Source organism: Tiliqua scincoides, chromosome 7, assembly GCF_035046505.1.
Source record: "Tiliqua scincoides isolate rTilSci1 chromosome 7, rTilSci1.hap2, whole genome shotgun sequence".
NCBI classification, from domain to species: Eukaryota; Metazoa; Chordata; class Lepidosauria; order Squamata; family Scincidae; genus Tiliqua; species Tiliqua scincoides.
The window spans coordinates 25577306-25592148 of NC_089827.1; the positions used below are offsets into that span (position 1 = coordinate 25577306).

The window sequence follows — 14843 nt, forward strand, 5'->3', positions numbered from 1 at the left end:
TGTGTGTAGTGAATTTTATATAATGATGCTGCATTTTGCCATATGATGAAATAAAAATGAATAAACTTTATGCAACTATAGTCTCATGATAAAAGAACTGGGTTCTCACTGGATTATGGGGAGCAAATATTCTGGGATGGGGAAGGGAGCTAGTTTGAGACAGACTATACGTCAAAAGAGATCCTAAGGCTTCTTCGTTTTAGGTCATAATTTCTAGCATAGTAAATTGTTTTTCTCATTTATGTCTTTGGTCATTCACTGAAGCAGCATCAGATAACTGAACAAAAAAGCTATTTATATATCCTTTAGACATTAATATGCAATAAATCAATAAATGGATTTCTTTATATAATACGAATCTCAGTAAATGTAATCCTACCTTGAAATTCAGCATTTTAGCCCAGAAGCACAAATTATAAGAGACAAAACACAAAAAATGACCTTAGGTTATAATCATTATTTTTTGTTATTAGTACAAAGGAAAGAAACAGTCTGTCAAGCTTTCCAGGATTTGTAATCTGCAGTAAAGAGCTTTTTAACACAAAAAGCAAGGAAATATTTTGTGAGTATGATAAAATACAAAACAAGATTTGTGCAATTACCCAGGATTGAAACTAGAAATATCAGTAGTCTTTCATTCAATACCTATGAATGAGAGATTAGCCCAAAGAGAAGCAATCAACAGATAAATAACTGAAGTATCTTTCATTTTGGTAACAGAACAATACAAACTTGTACCTCTAAAATGTATTCACACCATGTCATCCTCCATTTTTTTACCCTTTATTTGAAATTGAATACACATAGGTATATACAAAAAGGTATATACAAAAAGGTCAAATCTTTTGACTGCATTCAAGAGACTGAGAATGGGAAATAGGATTTCATGCTTCCTCCCTGTAGTTGATCTCTTCCCTGGAACAAATTCTTCCCCTTTGTCTTAATTGCAGTACCAATGTTAACAATATAGTAGTTAATGCAAAGCTCCCTTTTACCTAAAGATTTTGAACCAACTTCAAACCTTGACTTCAAATGCTGGTTAAACAAGAGGCCTGCTTAGTCTTATAGCACAATCCTCTGCATGTCTAATCAGAAGTAAGACCAATTGTTTTCATTGGGGCGCACTTCTAGGAAAGTATGTATAGGATTGCAGCCTTAGGACCCAATCCTATCCCATTTTCCAGTGCTGGTGCAGGAGTGCCAATGGGGCATGCGCTGCATCCTGTGGTGGGGAAGCAGTCACAAAGGCCTTCTCAAGGTATGGAAACATTTGTTTCCTTACCTTGGGGCTGCATTGTGGCTGCATCGGTGCTGGAAAGTTGGATAGGATTGGGCCCTTAATCATATCAGTAACAGCAACATTTAACTGTAGTTAAGAATGGAAGGAGGAATTTGCTTTGGTTTTACCAAACAAGTTTTACTATTTCCTTTCTAAACAATAAATGTTGTCATCTTTTTTAGTAGAATGAATGTACATATTCAACACACTTCTATTGTTCATTATATACCAATTTTATGTGTGCCTTCTCACTGGATGGGAATCTGTAAGAATTCACCCAAGTTTTGGCAGTGTTGCAATATGTGTATCAAGCCACCAGGTGTTGCTATCATGCTGCTGAGTTTAGCATACGTAGAGTCAGCAACTAACGCCATACAGAACCTAGTCCCAGAGCTCAGGAAACACCTCCATCTCAAGGAGACTTGCCCTGGGAGGGAAGTTGCTCAGCTACTCTATGTAAAACAAATAAGGGCCCAATCTTATTCAATTTTCCAGTGCTGGTGCAGCAATGCCAATGGAGCTTGCACTGTATCCTGTGGTGGGGAGGCAGTCAGAAAGGCAGCCTCAAGGTATGGCAACATTTGTTCCTTTACCTTGGGGCTGCATTGTAGTTGCACAGGTGCTGGAAAGTTGGATCAGACTGGGCCCTAGGTAACTATGGAAGAAATTAAGAACCAATCAACCAAGTGAGAGTGGTACCAAAGTGTAGCAGAGGCATTTACAACCATACGAACTGAACTATAAATATCAAAGATCCCTTCAGAGTACAAAGTAAACAAATGCATATGGATCGTTCCTCAGTTAAACTTTCAGACTTAAGGAAACATATCACTATCTTTCAGGATTTTTTTAAAAAAGCCTTTATTATGGTATTAAAATATGTGTACATTTAATCGGTTGCTTGGTTAAAAGTGAGTCAGTGCATTGTCTAAACTGGTTGACACTTAATAGCAATGACCATTAAACTGTATGTGATCAAATCACAATCTTCTTGAACATTTTCTGTGTGGTCTGTCAAAACACAGGACATGAAAATAAGCAGCTGTATGGCATGCCAATCTGGGAATGGTGTTAGCCATGTGAAAATACTTTGTGACAGCATGTTAACAAGACTGTGAAGTTAATGTGGGAACTGGCAAATCTGAAGAGCCACAGAAATATTCATATGCTACTACATTCTTCATTCACAGAGGGTGGAAATTCTATTTTCCTTCTTCTGCATGCACAAGAAAAGTATTCTCTGCCTTTCTTTTCCACCTAGCATTTATTTATCTCAGTTTATGAAAAAACTGTAGCCTATATGATATATAAAATCTGGACATAGTCCATTAACTGAAAGGAGGTATCTGTCAATGATTTGAGAGGTTAACATGCTGTGATTTAATCAAATGTGATATAAAAGGACTCATGTATGCTCTGTTGTTAAATAGTGCTGATAATTTTAGGACAGACTTGAAAATCAAATTACTGCAGAAATTCTGGAGTTTGTGTTTACCAAGCTCTAACAAAGCACTTGTGGGACTCTGAAGCTGATAATCTGGAAATGTAACATAAATGTGCATGTGATATTACATTTTGCAATGGTTCATCTTAAAGGCATGGCTTATTGTTTTTCTGAAAAAGTATAATACACATAAATTAAGCCCCATAGCAGAGGATGAAGGTGTGCAGTAAAAGGCAGCATTATAAGCCTTTATGGTAATAAGGCAAGTCCAAATGAGATAAAGGGCATATTAAAATGCAATTTCCACAGAGCGTTTAATCAGTTTTTCATTGCAAGGTACATGCTCACTAAGGGTCAATGCACAAGTCTGCAGGAAACTGAAAACTTTTTTGATTAAAAAAAGTCAAATGATGGAAAAATAATTAGCTAAGAACCATCCAGTGATATGTAACCAAGAGTTTCATTTCAAGTTAGTTCAAGTTCTTTTATAATGGACAGTTCAATCCTAACCTTTGCTGCCACTGGCAGGTCAACTGGCCTGCGCTGTGTCCAGCACAGGTTAGGTACAGGGTGGGGTGCAACTCAGGGTAACTTTCCTTACTGTTTTAATGGCTGTTTTAAAATAGCTGTGCTCCAATTAACTGGTGACAGCTTGATTAGAATCTGTCAGTGAATTACTGTAAACAAATGTTGACAATTCAAGGCGAGCTCCAGATATTAGGGAATTTAGAATGATGGATGCGAACTTATTCTGGCAATAAGTGCTGCCATCCCAACAATGATTCATGATGCAGCTCACTGTTCACAGAGCACTTAGTATGCAACCATGAAAGGAGATTAATATGTTGTTTATCAAAGCAAATATGCTAGGCAAGATGCTGGGGTCCTAATCTTGCCAGCCACATCCTGGTGTATCCATCAAAGATTTGGCAGAAATGACAATGATTAAGGCTACTATTTATGTAATGCAGAAGGTATTAATTGCTCAAGAAATTGGTGCCTGAAGCAAAAAATCAAAATGGCATCTCATTCACCGCTCAATGGTAGTAACCATGTAACAATAAAGTAAAAGAAAAAAATTACAGTTGCAGCTCTTTAATCTCAAAGCCTCAAAATCTGATTTTAGGCTAGGCTGACTCATCCTGCCTAACGAGTCAGCCCTAACAAAGCACCAAATGACCCAACTCCATCAGTGCATGAAGTATACTGGGAAACACTCACCATGAAATGATTCCCAGCCCCAACAGCATATACTGGAGGACAGAGTGACTGCTCCTGCAATATGTGCTAAGCACTACATAGATTGATTTTCAGAATTCTACTGTCACCAGTCATAGACCCAAATCCTAACCAATTTTCCAGCACTAACACAGCTGTGCCAAAGGGGCATGTGCTGCATCCTGCAGTGGGGGGGGGGGAGTCATGGAGGCCTCCTCAAGGTAAGGGAATGTTTGTTCCCTTACCTCAGACTTGCATTGCCTTACGTCAGTGCTGGAAAGTCAGTTAGGACTGTGCCCAAAATTGACTAGACATGGTAGCATGTTAACACCTAATGCATGCAGAACTCATCTGGGCCGACTTATCCATTCGGCACAGTGCCTAGAACCCATGAGATTTTTAGGGGCCCACAAAAAAAGTTTTAATTTCTTTTAAAATCAGAACAAAAAAATGAAATTTTAGGATCAAGGAAAACGTTTTAAATTTTTTTCACATCAGAAAAAAATTAAACTTTTAGGGTCCAAGAAAATCTATAAAATTTTGCCTAAATCAGAAAAACTAAGTTTAACTTATTTAAACTAAGTCATATCAAAAATAGTTTTTATTATTGATATTATTTTGGTGGGAGGGTCTTATGAAGGCAAAAGTGCCTAGGGCTTGTGAAAATCGTAATGCGGCTCTGGAACTCATGAGTGCTGACAGTGGGTACATGACCCTCTTAGAGCATGCTGCTGGGGCTGGAACACTGAGGGCGCAATCCTAACCCCTTATGTCAGTGCTTTCCAGCACTGACATAAGGACAGTGCAGCTCCGAGGTAAGGGAGCAAACATTCCCTTACTTTGAGGAGGCCTCCACGAGTGACACCCAACTGCAGGATGCAGCACATGTCCCATTGGCACGGCTATGCCAGTGCTGGAAAGAACTGACATAAGGGGTTAGGATTGCGCCCTAAGTAGCAGAGTTTTTCATGGTGGCAGCCAAGATGACATGACTCTGTGCATAACGAGTAATAGAGCTTGAGCTGTACAAAATGAGTCCACATCAATTGATATAAGAGAAATGCACTGATTATACTGGGTTTTTTTTTTTAAACCACTGATTTTCAGCTGTCTCAGGGGAAATTTGTAAACATTTAAAACACGTTACCTGGCTTGTGACAAATCTAGGTCTTGTGTCATCAGCATGCGTAAACCTTCTTCATTAAAGAAGAGGTTGTTTCCTCCAGACATGATCCCACATTTCCTGGATGGCTTTCCGCCACTCACCAGCAAAAATCTATCAGACTCTAGTTGACCTGAGTGCACAGGACAGAGTTATTTAGGATTTACCCTGCAGGCTTTCTACTAGAACAGTTAAGAGAGATAAATAAATCATTAGGTGTAAAGTGAACACATATTTGTACAAGCACTTTTCAAACCTAACATCTTTCCTGGAAACCTAGTGAAAACCTGAATTAAATAAAATACACACCGTAGTTGTTTTTGTTTGGGGGCTTCTAGAAAAAGTCTGTTTTCTTATGAACCAAATGTATAACGTTTGAAGTAGCCTATATCATGGTACTTCAAAAAGGTAGGAATGGAGAGGTGACTCAGAAATTGGATATTAATGGAGACACCATGGGCATGATCCAGTCAAAATAAAGTACTTTTCAGCCCCATTGTTTTCAGTAGGAAAAAATTAGGCATTTCCATTGTTCCATTAATTTCAACAGGAAAGTTAAGCATGAGTTAAGCAGAGTTAAACCATTCTTACTGATGTCAAATTTAAGTGAGATTTACAGCCCAATCCTATGCTGTCCTGGTGCTGCGCGGTACAGCTGTGCTGAAACGGCTGCTGCTGTATCCCATGGGGCCAGGGCAGCAGCTGGAGGTCTCCTCAGAATAAGGGAACACCAGTAGGAAAAACATCAGTTCCCTTACCCCTTGTAGAATACAGCTGGCCCTATGAGTATCTTTGGATCTGTGTAACTCCTTAGCTGGTGCAGAAACAAGGAGATAAGTGTTAGGCTCCACGGCTTGGGGGGGGGGGGTAGGATACAGCAACAGCTTCTGCCACCTTCCCTGCCTCCTCCTGGGTTCAACCACCCTCCATCCAGTTCTGCCCTTGCCCTGCCCTGAAAAGCCTCCCTGCTGCCCAGAGGGGGAACTCACTGGCCAGTGCTCTTCATCTGCACCATACTGGTGCAAAGCTCCAGTGCCGACTGGCTCAGGCCTCTCTGCCAGCGCTGGGTGTCTCCTGCCCCCAGCAAAGTGCCTTACAGCACTTTTGCAACACCCAGTGCCAGTGTTGTAAGCGCAGCACCGGTGGTTGAGTCAATAGAATTGGGCCCTTAAAGAGCTTAACTTCAGCTGAATCATATACCACGTGATAAAGGAATGTGTGAACCTGTCCATTATAATGTGCCGCAATGTAGATTTTATGGCTCTTACAATATTTTGAAATGTGCAGATGTGGAATATATGATCCGATCTTCAAAGATGTCTACTAGGAAATCTTAACAGTAGTTGGTGGGCAAGGAAGGATCTTGATCATGAAGCATAATCCAATGTGTGCTTATTTGGAAAAAAGTCAAATTCTGTTTAGTGGGCTTACTTCCAAGTAAGTGTGCAAAGGATTGAATCTTTGTTCATTAACAGTTCTGCAAGACCTTCTGAAGGGCTGAAGTACTTTTGAATTGTCCTTGATTTGTATGATGCTTCTGACAAGAGCGTTTCTTGGTTATTCTCTCTCTTTCTAATCCCTGACAGCTTCTTACAAGCTGTCCTGAAAAGGAGAGACTACCCATTTGCTCATGGGCAAGCAGGAGCTGACTGAGATAATGGGAAGAGAACTGAACTGATGCAAAGTGAGAGTTGTCTCTTTCAAGTAACATGTTAAGATGACAAGGAGTATTTGGTCTTAATATGTCTGACCTTCTTGATAGTTGAAATACATTCCAATGTACACCAAAATCCGAACATAATAATGAATGAGTCAGGCATAGATACCTTCAAAATCATCCTTGAGGAAATCAGGATTCTTAGTGCTTATTCTACAAGTTGGTCCAGAATAGCCAGGATCACAGATGCACTTTGACCCATTGACACAACTACCATGTCCGTTGCACATCTCCTCACACTGAGGCCCAATGTATACATTGTCAATGGCCCACGTCACAGGTTGAGACCCAGTGGGATAAAATCCCTGGTACCACCTGAATCTCACTAATCTGAAAGAAAGTAACAGTTTCATATTAATGGCTATTTTATTGTGTTGTTTTTATGTAAAGTGCTCTGAGAATGATTCTGTGTAAGGGCACTGATTTTAAAAATAAAAGCAATATCTTCTTCTTACATACAAAAACACTATGTGTGTGAAAAATTCAGATAGCAAGTTTACAAAACTACGCAAGAAACAGCTTCACCAACCCCCGCCCCCCAACCAAAAACGCGGTTAGCAGGTTTGGTGTTTCCTATCTCTGCCAAAGAAAATGTACTGATGTCACATGGAGAAAGGGAAGAAAGGATAAAAGGCATTTTTTATCTGATCCATACAATAACTATAAAGGCTGAGCTGGGGTTGGCATAATAGTTCTTAATACATGTACTTGCAGCTTTGCTGGAAGTTGCCATAGGAAACAATGCAGACCACAAGGCTGACTGAGGTAAAAGCCTGAAGCAGCAGACTGGCAGGGGTGCTTGCCTCAGTCTACTTCCACTGGTCCTGCTCCCTGATTTGAAAAGGAACAAGAGAATGGAGCAGAAGAGGAACATGGGGACAGGGGCACAATGGGAGTGGTGGGCTAAAGAGTTGGGAGATGCTCAAGTTGGGAGATCCACCACTCTACACTCTCCCACACGTCCCCTACTGCTCCATTTCACTTTTCCTTATTGGATCAAGGAGTGGTGGGAGGGATAGCAGAGGTGGTGGCTGATGTGCTACCATATAAGGGAAGTGGCTTTTTCAGAGGAGCAGAAGGTCTCAGGATGAACCTGGAAAGATAGTTCCATTCATATTTACTCCTAAAGGTTCATGACTCAGTGGAGCTTCTGCTGGTAAAACTTCAGGCCAGTTTCTAATATTCCATTTCTGGGCAAGGTGATCGAGTGGGTGGTGGCGTCCCAGCTCCAGAGGGTTTTGAATGAAGCTGATTATCTGGATCCTTTTCAGTCTGGCTTCAGGCCGGGGTTTGGGAAAGAGACTGCCTTGGTTGCCTTGGTGGATGATCTGTGCCGGGGAATGGACAGGGGGAGTGCATTCCTATTAGTCCTGCTGGACCTCTCAGTGGCCTTCAACACCATCGACCATGGTGTCCTTCTGACTTGGTTGGCTGAGTTGGGGCTTGGAGGCACTGTCCTGCAGTGGTTCCGCTCCTTCCTGGCTGACAGATCCCAGAAGGTGGTGCTGGGGGATGCTTGTTCGGCATCCTGGCTTCTTAGGTGTGGGGTGCTGCAAGGCTCCATTCTGTCTCCCATGCAACATCTACATGAAGCCGCTGGGAGAGGTAATCCAGAGGTTCAGGGTAGGGTGCCATCAATATGCTGATGACACCCAGCTCTTTCTCTCCTTTCCTCCTGATTCCAAGGAGGCAGTCAGGGTTCTGGACCACTGTCTGGAGACTGTTGGGAGCGAACAGTCGAACAGCGAACAGAGCGAATGCGGGTGAACAAGCTGAAATTGAATCCTGATAAGACAGAGGTTCCCTTGGTCCAGAAGTCTAAGACTTGGGTATTGAACTACCATCCTTCTCTGAATGGGGATGCACTCCCTCTGAAGGAGCAGGTCCGCAGCTTGAGAGTGATCCTGGATCTGCAGCTGCTCCTGGATTCCCAGGTGGTGGCTGTGGCCAAGGGGAGCCTTTGCTCAGCTTCAGCTGATTCGCCAGTTGTGACCATACCTGAGTTGCTCAGACCTGGCAACGGTGACACATGCCCTAGTGACATCCAGATTAGACTACTGCAACACGCTCTACATCAGTCTGCCTCTGAAGACTGTCCAGAAACTACAATTAGTGTATTATGCTGCCGCCCAGGTGGTTGCTGGGGCTTGTTGGTGCGACTCAGTTGGGCCGTTGCTTTGACGGCTACACTGCCTGCCAGTTCGTTTCCGGGCTGAATTCAAAGTGCTAGTTTTGACATTTAAAGCCCTACACGGCTTGGGTCCAGGGTATTTAAGGGACCGCCTCCTTCCATACAATCCGACCCGTCCTCTCAGGTCATCAGAGGGGGCCCTTCTGACTGTCCTGCCACCACTGGAGGTGAGGGGGATGGCAGCAAGAAAGGGGGCCTTCTCAGTGGTGGTTCCCCGTCTGTGGAACTCCCTCCCCCTGGAACTGAGAACAGCTCCCTCTTTAGAGTCCTTTCAACGGGGGCTTAAGACCTTTTTATTTAAAGAAGCCTTTTAATGCTGACACAAGTGGGCATGGCTTTTTTAAAAATTTATTTTAATTTTGCGTTCAAGTTTTATTGTGTTTTATTGTGTTTTATACATATTTATATATTTTATGTTTTTATATGATTTCTTTTGTAAGCCGCCTTGAGTGCCCTTTACCAGGACAGAAAGGCGGATATAAATTCTATAAATAAATAAATAAATAAATAAATAAATAAATAAATAAATAAGGTAAACTAGCTTGCACTATGTCCATGCTGAAAGGCAGGTAAATTAGAATGAAAAAGCAAAAAAAGAAAGTATTTTGGATATGTATGTGTGACATTGGTAAGTTACTGTGGGCTCTTGGTATCCATGGGAAATCTGTCCCAGGACCCCCCATGGATTCCAAATTCCACAAATAGTGAAATCCCCACGGGAGAGGGGGAGGGTGCCCAGCGAACTGGAAGTGCCTTTCAGAAGCCTCTAGGAGGCCTTCTGAGGCACGGGAAGGCAGCATGTGACCTTTCTGAGCCCCAGAAGGCCTCCCAGATGTGGAGAGCTTCCCAGACTGGAAGGAACTTCTGGTTGCATCTAGAAGTCTCTGAGTCCCTCCAGCTGTGGGTTCAGCATCTACTTATATTCTAATCCATGGATACTTAGCCCACAGATAAGGAGGGCCCACTGTATATGTAACAGAGGCATATACATCTGGTTCTCTTCTTCTGAAGAAGGGCCAAGGAAAAGATTAGCAAATTTGGGTTGAACAAGCAAAGACACAGAGCTAAGTGATTTCCAGATGCTCAAGAGTTAACAATAATTAAAGATGCATGTTCATATTTAAAAATTAAACCTTTTTTTTTTAAATAATTCAACATCTTTTTTCAGACTTTGTTCCAGTTTTTCATATAGGATCATAAGGTCTGCTGTATTTCACGACCAAATGTGAAGTCACTTGCCCAGCGGGAATGCTTTCTCCTGTAGCACTCTCAAAGCTGCTTGTCACGATATGTTTTAAAGAAACAAGATGCCTACTATGAGTTTCCTCAGTGGTCTAAAAAGATGCACAGATGCCTCTGAGACCATCTGGCTGCTTTAGTTACACGTAAGACAGCATCCAAACCTCTAGCAGAGCAGTTGTCTGTCATCAGAAGTTGTTTCCATGAACAGAAAACAAGTTGCACTCGTAGGGGAACCCCTTCCGTTCTTGTGAAAACCCTTTGCATGAGTGCAACTCTCCTTCTATTCATGGATGGAGCTTCCAACCATGAAGCACCACTCTGCTAAAAATCTGGATACTTCCTTTAGTCTTGTTGTGCACAAGGCAGTCTACTTTCATTCAGGCATGGCATCTCCATGACATTTCAGAAATGACAGTCACTCAGGGCTGCTATTCTGTATCTTAAAAAAAATACCAAGTAAAAAACCAAAGTTACATGACATTAAATTACATCTCTATCCCAATATTGTGCCACAAATTTTCCATGGAAAACCATTTACTCCCCTACTAGAATGGAAGAAAATATTTCTGGCACCACAATCTCAATCTACTTCCTTGACCTAGATTCTACTGAAATCAATGGGACTTGCTTCCAAATAATTTTAGGATTAGCTTGTTAGTCTATGATCCTAGGCACAGTTATTTGAAATACGTTCCCCCGAAAGTAAAGTAACTTTGCAGTAAATGTATTTATGCTCAGTGAGAGACAGTAAGCCTCTTTTTCCAGTAATGCCTAAACATTCAAATAAAGATAAAAGCAATGTGAGCATCAAGACAATTACTTACCCGCAGAGGTGTAGCTTTCCAAAGTGGATGACCTCTCTTCTCCAGCCCTGGGTTGTTCCAGCATAGTAAGTGCTGCTTGGATGATGCTCAGTAGAGCATAAAGAGCTGAGGTAGCTGCTGCTACTATAACATAAAGGAAGAAGTAGGTGCCAGGTTGCCCCCAAATCTCGTGAGAATTCAAGTTTCACTGGGTCAGCAGAGGAGCTGTCTGTGGTGCAGCCAATATTAATCTGAAACCGAATAAAACAAAACTCAGAAGATTGAACAGCTATGAGTGTTTTGCCCCTAGTAATCAATAGGATGAAAAGCTGCACTCTTGTAGGAGCCCTGCACAATCAACTGTTTAATAACTTCCTAAAATATGTCACTTCACAAATGCAACCTTAGCAATATTCATGCATATTCATATTGAAAAAGTGTATGCTTTCCTGAACTCCTTGCAGGAGGAATGAGATTTAAATGTAATATAGACATACATATTTCATGTACTGAACTTTAAGAAACCAGCACTCCTATTCTATATCCCACCAATCCATAGCATGCAGCCATGCCAAAGGATAATGTTTACTTACTTCCCAGTAGGGAACCTAATTGCTAATGGATCTCCTTGGACCCATGCCAGCTATTCTGCTGGTGTAAGCCCAAGGAGAAGAATGGGGCAGGTCCAGGCTGGGAAAGTGGAGTAGGATCCAGTGTGTGTTACTGTCACTGAGATCTTCCCCCTCCTGTCCCCTGCCCTCCATCCTCCCCAGCCCTCCCATCCCCTGTGCTCACAATTCACAATTCTGCTACTTTACCTGCTCTGGCACGGGTTGGAGGTGGGCTGGTAGCTGCTGGCCATTTCTGCTAGTGGCTCCGATATAGCAATGGCGGGCCATTAATAGTGCCACAGAGGCATTTACAATGGCAGAACATGAGCCCATAGAATTGGGCTGCAAATTATCTCTAAAATTAAAACATGGTATTCATTACCATAATGCACATGGGCACATGCCTGATCTTGTCTGATCTTGGAAGCTAAGCAGGGTCAGGCCTGGTTGGTACTTGGATGGGAGACTGCCTGGGAATACCAGATGCTATAGGCTTATACCATAGTCTTTCGAGACTGAAGGTTGCCAAACAAACATGGTTACTAATTTCCTATATCTAGGTCAAGTATCTACTGATCTGGAATCTTAAAAGATGCGATACAGCCGATCTAGTTCTTAGAATCCAGAAGTGTGGACGCTAACTTTTAGTGCATTATGTATAACTTCTTGCTGATCAGCATCTTCCAAGACTTCAGCTAAAGACACTAAATTTTTTACAAAAGCAAAATGCCTTCACCAGACGCCAAGATGTGCATGTAGGTCTTATGGGATAAACTCACTGAAGACTCATTTCTGTTTGAATGTGATTTTAAAGGCATGTGGTAAACAAGCTTTTAATCTATATTTTAAAGCAGAAAACAGTTTGCATTCTATATATTATTGATGAGTTGTCATGACAAATTGGAATGTGCACGAATACACAGCCAAAGCAAATTTTCTAGGAATATATAAGGTGTACTTTCACCTGCTTGTTATAATTACACAAGGATGCTTGTTTGCATTAGCCAAATATGTACAAATTTGTGTAACATGCTTCAATTTAAATTTTGAATCTAGAAATTTAAAGTATCCAATACTGGGGGTAGTACAGCAAGTTGAATTACATGTTATGATCAATACTTGGATACCGTGCCACCTAGACTAGTGGTTCTCACACATTTAGCATCAGGACCCACTTTTTAGAATGAGAATCTGTCAGAACCCACCGGAAGTGATGTCATGGTCGGAAGTGACATCATCAAGCAGGAAAATTTTTTAAATCCTAGGCTGCAATCCTATCCACACATACCCAGGAGTAAATCCGAATGACTATCATTGTTAAAAGCATATACGTAGTAGCCTGTTAAAACTACACACCTGTAACATTTCCTCAAATTCAGTCAGTCACATACCACGGTAGCACCAAGTCTAATATATTAAATATAAAATGTTAAAATGAATGGGAACCGACCTGAAATAGGCTTGTGACCCACCAAGTGGGTTCCGACCCACAGTTTGAGAAACACTGACCTAGACTATCATACAGGAGTGTTCACCTTTGTCATGATTTCATCAAGTTGTACACTTCTCGGCAGCAAAAATGTGGAACCAGACACAGGGAAACACACCATGGGATGACATCACTACACAGCTGAGATTTCTTACACATTTTGGGGACAGAGAAGGAGATCTCAATTTATTGGTTGGCAATCTTCAGTCTCGAAAGACTATGGTATAAGCCTACAGCACCTGGTATTACAAGGCGGTCTCCCATCCAAGTACTAACCAGGCCTGACCTTGCTTAGCTTCCAAGATCAGACGAGATTGGGCATGTGCAAGGTAACAGGATCTCAATATAGGAATGCTATTTTTTGACCACATCTGCCTGTCAATGATGACTTATAGTTCTGTCCAAGGGTACTGTAACAAACTGTGATACCTACAACATTTCCTTGCTGTATTACAATAGATCAACTTATAATAAGTCAAAAATACTGCAAGGCTTTAGTGAAATGTATACTAAGCACTTAACAGATTTTTTATTTCTATTATTTAAAAATAAATTAGTGAATTAGTTCAATTAATAAATATTATATTTATTGATCGAACTCATTCTACTAACTCATACAGATTACTTCACAGTGACAGGAATTTGTTTCCTACCCTTTAAAAATACAGGACAGGTCAGAAAATGACGGAACAAAGCTAAAAAAGACTAACACTCCATCAGCAAGAACGCTGCAATACCTCAAATTGGATTATGGTGTTCTCATTCACATTCAAATCTCTTGTCGTAATTGAATGTTCACCAACTTCATTTGAAACAAATACCATAGCAGAATCTTCCTCTCTATTAAAGAAACAAAAGTTATTGTTTGCAACTAAATTATTAACACCTAGTAGGCGGCAATCCTAAACACACTTACCTGAGAGTAAGCTCCACTGAGCACAATGGGACTTACTTCTGAGTAGACATGTATAGGATTGCATTGTTAGTTAAGTGACCCTTTATATCTAGGATAAATATTTTAAAATACATACGGTGCTCCTTTGGAAGAATATGGACAATAAAGTCCAATGTTGCCACCGGGATAGAAAAACCAGTTGTCTTCCTTTGGACCAAAATCAAAGGTATCCAGGAGGATAACAGGATTCTTAAGGTTGTTTCCATCAATAATAAAATCATCTATAATCCAGATTTCTTCTTTCTTACCTTAAAAAAAAAAAAAGATTACTTTACTATAGACCACACTGACACCAGGTTGAGGAGTACCTGGGGCAAGACCTTCACTGGGCTTCATAGTACATCATAAAACCATTAATCAATTAATACTATGGGTAATCAGTTTTTCTCCAAAATGCATAGAGATATGAATAGACTTTTTGTTGTCAAGGTACTGAGAGAAAGCAGGGTGACCAACGGGAGTAGCACCTAGTTATAATCACACATGTTCCTCTTCCTGCTCTTTGCTTCTCCTTTTTCCTGGGTGAGCAGTTGGATGGGGAAGGAATCTGGTAGTTTTATCCACGGCCACTATCCCAGGCTACACAGAGCAGGCCAAGAGGGACCAACTGGATAAAAACTCCTTCCTAGGAGATCACAGAATCCTATGGGATCTTAATTAAAATCAGTACTAAAGTAGTGTCCCTGAGCACTGAATTGACTGAATTACCCGTTAACATGGAAGATACAGGAA

The 14843-nt window shown here is 41.2% G+C and overlaps 1 protein-coding gene across 1 annotated transcript in view; it reads right to left on the reverse strand.

Annotated features, from left to right (window-relative positions):
* Nucleotides 1–14843, reverse strand: part of RELN (reelin) — a 366138-nt gene that overhangs the window by 40852 nt on the left and 310443 nt on the right. The window contains exons 39-43 of the mRNA XM_066633734.1: nt 14188–14359; nt 13894–13996; nt 11078–11307; nt 6930–7150; nt 5089–5236 (exon numbers count right to left, since the gene is read on the reverse strand). Of these exons, the coding sequence (XP_066489831.1) occupies nt 5089–5236; nt 6930–7150; nt 11078–11307; nt 13894–13996; nt 14188–14359 (874 nt within the window). The remainder of the gene's footprint in view (nt 1–5088; nt 5237–6929; nt 7151–11077; nt 11308–13893; nt 13997–14187; nt 14360–14843) is intronic.